Source organism: Colobus angolensis, unplaced genomic scaffold, assembly GCF_000951035.1.
Source record: "Colobus angolensis palliatus isolate OR3802 unplaced genomic scaffold, Cang.pa_1.0 Scaffold11, whole genome shotgun sequence".
Classification (NCBI taxonomy): domain Eukaryota; kingdom Metazoa; phylum Chordata; class Mammalia; order Primates; family Cercopithecidae; genus Colobus; species Colobus angolensis.
Genome location: NW_012112030.1, coordinates 3,358,266 through 3,366,729, shown reverse-complemented (window position 1 = coordinate 3,366,729; position 8,464 = coordinate 3,358,266). Strand labels below are relative to the sequence as shown.

Genomic DNA, 8,464 nt, shown 5'->3' with positions numbered 1-8,464 from the left:
TCAAACAATTCTCCTGCCTCAGCCTCCTGAGTAGTTGGGATTACAGGCAGTCACCACCACGCCCAGCAATTTTTTGTATTTTTAGTAGAGACGGGGGTTTCACCATGTTGACCAGGCTGGTTTTGAACTCCTGACCTCAGGTGATCTGCCTGCCTTGGCCTCCCAAAGTGCTGGGATTACAGGTGTGAACCACCGTGCCCCGTCCATAATTCTTTTTGATTAAGGGAATGTTGGAAAGATGTTCACAATATTGGTCTGTGCAAGAAAAGAAACTGGTTAAGTTATATCACATTCACATAATAGATATTTAATGAAAGAAAGAGGTGAAGAACCTTCCGATGTGGAGCAACCAGACTTGGAACAATTCATCCTGGAGCAACCAGACCCAGAACATCCAGTCCTGGAGCAACCACTCCTGGAACGCTCAGACCTGGTGCACCCAGTCCTGGAACAATCAGGCCTGGAACAGTCCCTTCCTATGTATAACTGTGGAGAGGAATCTCTGCAGTTCTGCTTGCAGTTCCAGCCAAATTCTCCTGCCAGTGACTTGGAGGCTGCCTTGGAAGCTGCAGGGGAAGGCCTTAATGTAATACAGTAGACGACTAGGTATTGTAGTACTCCACAAACCGTGGATTTACTCCTAAACTACTCCATGAACATGCAACCTGAAGATGTGTGAAGATAAGTGAAATTGATATTGCTCAATTTCAGTCTGGGCACTGGCTAAAATCCTTCCTCTCCCCTCCTCCCCTCCCTGATAGGATCTTTCTCGTTTGGAAACCACATGTTCCGGGTTCCATTATGCCTATCCAGTCAATTTGATGAAGGGTGGGGTAATGGTTGGAGCCTAATCAGAGAGGTTTCTTTCTTTTTTCCTATTGGATCTTCCCTGAGAAAAGACATTTTAATAACCTTGGCTGGTAAGGACAACTTGATAGAAGCTGTCTCTGGCTATAGATAACTGGATCTAATACTAGTTTGGATATCTTTAGGGCTTAGAATCTAACCTCAAGAATAAGAAATAAAAGTACAAATTGGTGTGATGAAGATATATTCCTATTGTTTGGGATTGGGAGGCATTGTGCATTTTTTAAAAAACTATTGAGGTCAGGCACGGTGGCTCATGACTGTAATTCCAGCACTTTGGGAGGCCAAGGGAGGCAGATCATCTCAGGTTAGGAGTTTGAGACCAGTCTGGCCAACATGGTGAAACCCTGTCTCTACTAAAATACAAAAATCAACTGGGCGTGGTGGCAGGACCACGTAATCCCAGCCACTTGGGAGGCTGAGGCAGTGAGCCCAGATGGTGCCACAGCAATCCAGCCTGGATGACAGAGCCAGACTCCATCTCAAAATAAAATAAAATAAAAACTCTATTAAGGTGAAAAGTGAAGGGTTAAGCTGTAATATACATCATCTTCATACTTAAATTATTTGCAAGAGAGGGTGTGCTAACACATACCGCATATATCTATGTGCATCCACAGAGATCTTAGCCATGCAAATTAGACTAATTTTTGTTCACCTTATTGCCATGACAAAACAAGCCTACCTGTTTGTAGCTAAGGTTCAGGGTGTTGGAAAGTTCTTGCATCTGCTGGAGGCTGAGGTATTTCTGTCTCTGAAATCTATCAGTGAGTACACACAGCTGGGCGGAAGAGAATAAAGTTCTGGCCTTCTGTTTCTTGACCAGGACCTTGTCTTCCTTTTTTGTGGCACTATTCTCTGCAGCACTAGGTTGCTTGCCTTTGGGACTGGTGGAAGAAGCAGGGCTGTCCTGAATAAGCAGATCCGTGGAGGAAGGAAGAGGAGAGACTGTTGGGAACAAATAAAAGGATGTTCTTCTCTAAAACTTCCTTCAAATATTAAAATATCCTGTTAAAAAAATTGTTTTCAAAGTACTTTGATAATTCCCACAACCTGAGATCTAGGTAATAAGCACCTTCTTATTTACTTATTTATTTAGAGACAAAGTCTGGCTCTGACGCCCAGCCTGGAGTGCAGTGAGGTGATTTCAGCTCACTGCAACCTCCCCTTCCCAGGTTCAAGAGATTCTCGCCAAGCACGGTGGCTCACACCTGTAATTCCAGCACTTTGGGAGGCCGCGGCAGGTGGATCACCTGAGGTCAGGAGTTCAAGAGCAGCCTGACCAACATGGAGAAACCCCGTCTCTACTAAAAATACAAATTAGCCGGGTGTGGTGACACATGCCTGTAATCCCAGCTACTCTGGAGGCTGAGGGAGGAGAATCGCTTGAACCTGGGAGGTGGAGGCTGTGGTGAGCCGAGATCGTGCCATTGCACTCCAGCCTGGGCAACAACAGCAAAACTCTGTCTCAAAAAAAAAAAAAAAAAAAAAGAGAGAGATTCTCGTAGCAGAGACAGGGTTTCACCATGTTGGGCAGGCTGGTCCTGAACTCCTGACCCCAAGTGATCCAGTCACCTTGGCATCCCAAAGTGCAGGGATTACAGGCGTAATACACTGCACCCGGCCATAGCACCTTTTTTTTTTTTTTTTGAAACAAAGTCTCACTCTGTTGCCTAAGCTGGAGTATAGTGGCACAATCTCAGCTGGCTGTAACCTCCACTTCCCGGGTTCAAGCGATTCTCCTGCCTCAGCCTCCTGAATAGCTGGGACTACAGGCTTGCACCACCGTATCCGGCTAATTTGTTTGTATTTTTAGTAAAGACACAGTTTCACTATGTTGGTCTGGCTGGTCTTGAACTCCTGACCTCGTGATCTGCCCACCTAGGCCTCCCAAAGTGCTGGGATTACAGGCATGAGCCACCACACCCGGCCCATGATAGGAATCGTTTTTTTTTTTTGAGACGGAATCTCACTCTGTCACTCAGACTGGAATACAGTGGTGCAATCTCAGCTCGCTGAACCTCTGCCTCCAGGATTCAAGCAATTTTCTTGCCTCAGCCTCCTGAGTAGCTGGGACTATTGGGGCACGCCACCACACCTGGCTAATTTTTTGTATTTTAGTTGAGATGGGGGTTTCACCATGTTGCCCAGGCTGGTCTTGAACTCCTGAACTCAGGTAATCCGCTCACCTCGCCTCCCAAAGTGCTAGGATTGCAAGTGTGAGCCACCATGCCCGGCTGATAAGCACCTTCTTAACCAACCCTGGACACTTCGGCAAACTTTCTACCATATTGATCCAAGAAGTCTTATTGGTATTTTGCACATAGTGGACCGAGTTGGGAGAGATCTGTAACAGCATGGCCAATATCATTGCTAAGCAGGGATACCACTTTTTGCTTACATTGATGCTCAAAAGCCCACACACTGGCTGTTAATCGGTCAGAATAGAGATCCACCAACTCCCCCCTATTGCATCTCACCTTAAATCACTTTCTGTTTATGATCTTCATTGCCACCTACGTGATTTTTTAAATGACATGAATCTGGGGATCCTATATAACCAGCATCTCAGCTGGGCATGGTGGCTCACACCTGTAATCCCAGCACTTTGAAAGGTGGAGGCGGGCAGATCACTTGAGGTCAGGAGTTCAAGACCAGCGTGGCCAACATGGTGAAATCCCAGCTCTACTACAAATTACAAAAATTAGCCAGGAGTGGTGGCACGAGCCTGTAATCCCAGCTACTAGGAAGGCTGAGGCAGGAGAATCACTTGAACCGTGGAGGCGGGGATTGCAGTGAGCCAATGTTGCACCACTGCACTCCAGCCTGGGCAACAGAATGAGACTGTTGTCTCAAAAAATAAAAACTAAAGCCAGCAACTCACTGTCCAGCTCTCAATGCTAGAAACAGCAGGATATGTGAATTTTGATAGGCTTCTGTTTCAATCCAGGATTTTCCTTTACTAGCTCTCTGACCTCATCTCCAAAATGATTCCTTCGTTTATTAAAATGAGGTAACCAATTAAAATGGTCTAGCATAGGGCCTGGCATATACTGATTTTGTAACTAGAAATTAATTTTCTATACTACCTAGTTTCAGTTGTCACCTAAATATTTATTTGGTCTGCAGTGACCCCAGTGTTCAACTCTCAATTCTACCCTGCAGTTACAGAACAAATGAAAAAGCTCTAAAACAGCAAAAATTCAGTCTCCTGCTTCTTGCAAGTAGATCTGAAAAGCAAAGGAAGTCTTCAACTATTGATTAGAATTGGGGGAAATATTAAATAGTAGCTAGCTATCCAAACTGACACTTGAAGTGTGCTAAAGAAAACATGCTCATTCCCAAACCCAGCACTGTATTTTTAACATTTGAAATTATAAAGGCAAGAACATTAACACGAAGTTTAGAAAAACTGAGTGAATAGCCTGGTCCAGTGGCTCAATATCTCTAATCCCAGCTGGAGGAGCGCTTGAGGTCAGGAGTTCGAGGCCAGCTTGGGCTACCAAGTGAGACCCCCCCCCATCTCTACAAAAAGAATTTTTAAATTAGCTGGGGACAGTGAAACACGCCTCTCTTCCTAGTACTTGGTAGGCTGAGGCAAGAGGATCACTGACTCCAGGGTTGAGGCTCCAGTGATCCATGATCACACCATTGCACTCCAGCCTGGGTGGCAGAGCAAGTCCCTGATTCTCAAAAAGAGAAAAGCAGGGTGACATTCAAATCTAAGGCTCAAATATAGCAATCGTGTTTACTTATTCCTTCTCCACAACCTACTCTTTGCAACATTAGTCATAATGTAACTGCACTTTTTAAGCTATTTTACAGTGTCAGTGTTACCAATGGCATTCTTGGTAAAGCAGGTTCATTCTTAAGTTTTTGAAAACTACTGAAAAATTGATTTTCAAAAAAGTGGTAGTGGCTTAATGAGTATCCCGAGGATCCCCCACCCCTTGCAGCTACCAGTCAGAAGCCTGAGTACTAGCACAGGTTTTGGAGGCAAACTGGACTTCTAGCTACGTTCTGTTTGACTGTCAGTAGATTAAACTTTCTGGAATTATCTTTACCATAAAGTTGGGTCAACACTTCCCAGGTCTTAGGAGAAGTAAACATGGGAGGTGCTCCCAAACTCAGAGCTGCCCAGTAACATCCACAAACCCAGAGAATGGAGAAGAGCCAGCCGTTAGTGACGTCGAAAGAATTACACAAATTATATATTAATTACAGAAATCTCGTCGTGACCTGCCATGCCATTTTTGGCCAAACAAAAACATCATGCTCGTCCCTGAGCTATGATATTAGGTCTTCTGGTTAATTAGCAGTAACATCTGCTATAGCTGTGTATCCAGGGCTGTGTGAAGGTGTACGCATCACCTTCATTTGACTTACATTTTTGTTTCCACCATGCCTAAGCCCGTAGGTTCTCAAATTTACTGCACTGTTCAACTGCCAAATTCTGTGTGCTTCAACTCAGTGCACACTCCTGAGACCTGGGACACAGTTAAAAGGGCAGGTGCCACCAAGTTACAATTGAAATGGGTTTTTCTTCCAGAGGATTAGTTGATATGAACACTTGCTTATAGTAACAGGGTATTGTTCAAGGGGGAAATGATCTCTTAACCCTCTCTACTTCCCTTTTCTCTTAAGGAACTTGGCCTTTCAAGGATAAATTTCTTTCTTACCAGTCTCTGTGTGAGGCATCTCAGCAGAAGACATTGGCAAGGATGGATGCTTTTCTTCAGACCCACAAACCACAGGTGTAGGTGACCAGTCTTTATAGTCGGATGCTTCGGAGCAAGGCAGGTTTTATGGACAAGCTGGATTCACACTCATGTCATTATTGGAGAAGAGTAGGAAAAATTTAAGAGGTGGACTGGAAAAAAGGCTAAGATGGCTTTAAGACTTTTTTCTGGAAGATCTTAGAGAAATATGACCTCCAGGAGCGAAAGTATCAAGAAGTTGGGAGGAAGTGAGTCGCCTTCACAGCAACAGGAGGCAACCAGCTCAGTCCAGCAAAATGTTAAAAGCCTGGAGTCTCTAGATTTATAAAGAAAGCTCTATCACCCTTAGACCCACCACTCCTGGGGGGCCCACCCCCCCCCCCACCCTTGTGAATTCTCAGTTAATCCCTTCTACCAGTCTCACCAAGGCTGTTGTAATGCAAAAGTAGCTGCGGAGTAACCCAGACTAGATCAGGCACTAGAAAACTGGACAACAGAACCTGAAGACAAACCCAGCAATAAATACTTCTAGGTTCACCACGTTTCCAACTTTTAAATCAGCAATGATGATATTGTCATGTCTTTCAATATTACCTCGTGCCCATCTTGTGTATTTGGGGGGTTTTTTTGAGGTGGGAGGGAGGTGTGTTTTCCAAAGGAATAAAGTTTTTAGAGTTGGGTTCCAGCACTAACATTTACGGTCATAAATAATCTAAAGTGGCCGGGTGCGGGGGCTCACGCCTGTATTCCCAGCACTTTGGAAGGCCGAGGTGGGCGGATCATTAGGTCAGGAGATCGAGACCATCCTGGCTAACATGGTGAAACCCCGTCTGTACTAAAAACACAAAAAATTAGTCGAGCATGGTGGCATGCACCTGTAGTCCCAGCTACTCAGGAGGCTGAGGCAGGAGAACCACTTGAAGCCAGGAAGTGAAGGTTGCAGTGAGCTGAGATCGTGACACTGCACTCCAGCCTGGGTGACAGAGTGAGACTCTGTCTCAAAAAAAAAGTCTAAAGTTCTCCATTGTCCTTTCTATTCCCAAACCCAACATTCAAGAAACCTGGCCAGGTACGGAGGTTCACGCCTGTAATACCAGCACTTTGGGAGGCCGAGGTAGGTGAATCACCTGAGGTCAGGAGTTCAAGATCAGCCTGGCCAACATGGTGCAACCTCATTTCTAATAAAACACACAAAAAAATTAACTGGACTGTAGTGGTGGGTGCCTGTAATCCCAGCTACTCAGGAGGCTGAGGCAGGAGAATTGCTTGAACCCAGGAGGCAGAGGTTGCAGTCAGCCAAGATCGTGCCACTGCACTCCAGTCCGGGTGACAGAGTGAGACCCTGTCTCAAAAAAAAAAAAGAGAGAGAAAAAAGAAAAAGAAACCTAAGATTTCTTTCTCTTTTCCAATCTCCCACCCAGAAAACTAAACTCTTAGCAAGTCTCAATTATGTAATTTTTGAAGACACAAGTCTGACTCATTCTCCTCTGCACTCTGCCCCTAAGGTCTGTACCCGGAGCAGTTGGCTTTGCTCCCACACAAGCTGACTTTTGTCATGCGAAGACTCCAACTGTTGAGAGTAAAAGTATTGCTGGGTGAGAAGCAAGGAGATGAAATGTGGCATCATCTTTTTTCTTCTCAGACCTCCATTCTGGAGAAGAGTCAGAACAGGGTCATCGGGGAGCAGGTAAGTGGAACTAGGTATATCATGCTTCAGGCAGGTAGTCCATGTCTCATAGCACAGTTTGGTAAGTGGGGGCTGTCAAGGCCATCAGGACTCACCAAGGCTGAGCTTGCCTGCAGCTCTCCAAAGGGCAGGTACCAGAAGCTTTGTTCTTTGCTAAAGGTGGACTTTGCATAAAAGTCTGAGCTGAATTCCCCCCATCCCCCGCTCCCTGTCCCATTGTGTCTAGGGTAAGAGTCTAGGGAGTGAAAGATCAAAGGGAAGGGGGCTGGTGGCTGGAAGGCCAACTTACTACTTTCTTTGCCAAGGAAAGCCATTTGAATACAGTTAAGGTTTAGGAAGCTGTCTGACTTCAGATTTGTTGGAAAAAGCTGGCGTAAGGATGTGTTAAAATGAGCCAGCAATTTAGTAGAGTAGATCAAAATAGACCAAAAAGACAATTATAATCTTGTGTGATAAGTACTGAAAAAAGTGCACTGGATGCTAAGAGAGTACAAATAATGGAGGTTGGGGTGGGGGAGGGATGGGCAGGGCAGACTGGACAATCTTCAGTGATCTGAGAAGGAAAAATGTGGAGAGAAGAGAATTCCAGAAAATTAACAGTTTGGGTAAAGGCACCAGAGAAAATGATGGGTTCCAATACCATTGTTTAGCAGGACTCAAAGGCAGGGGTGCAACAGGAGGGAGTTGTGGGAGAGAACACCGCAACTAACACTTAGTGGGCAGATTACTATCAGAGTCTTGTGAACCAGAAGGACTCCATCTTAAATAGGAGCTGGAGGAAATGAGGCTGAAACCTACTGGGCTGCATTCCCAGATGGTGAAGGCATTCTAAATCACAGGATGAGACAGGAGGTCAGCACAAAATACAGGTCATAAAGACCTTGCTGATAAAACAGGTTGCAGTAAAGGAGCTAGCCAAAACCTACCAAAACCAAAATGGCACAGAGAGTGACCTCTGTTCATCCTCATTACTACACTTCCATCAGTGCCACGACAGTTTAGGAATGCCAAGTCAACCTAAGGAAGTTATCCTATATAGTCTGAAAAGGGGAGGTATGAATAATCCACCCCTTGTTTAGCGTATCATCAAGTAATAACCATAAAAAAGGGGAACCAGGCAACCAGGCTCATGCCTGTAATCCCAGTACTTTGGGAGGTCAAGGCGGGTGGATCATCCTGAGGTCAGGAGTTC

General features: G+C 45.2%; 1 protein-coding gene and 1 pseudogene across 1 annotated transcript in view; one reads left to right on the top strand and one right to left on the bottom strand.

Annotated features, from left to right (window-relative positions):
- LOC105521270 overlaps positions 1–7,414 on the bottom strand; it is a 9,379-nt pseudogene extending 1,965 nt beyond the window's left edge.
- The window catches only part of LOC105519332 (solute carrier family 2, facilitated glucose transporter member 3-like), a 92,311-nt gene continuing 90,921 nt past the window's right edge, over positions 7,075–8,464 (top strand). The window contains exon 1 of the mRNA XM_011952673.1: positions 7,075–7,272. Within this exon, the coding sequence (XP_011808063.1) occupies positions 7,141–7,272 (132 nt within the window). The 5' untranslated portion in view covers positions 7,075–7,140. The remainder of the gene's footprint in view (positions 7,273–8,464) is intronic.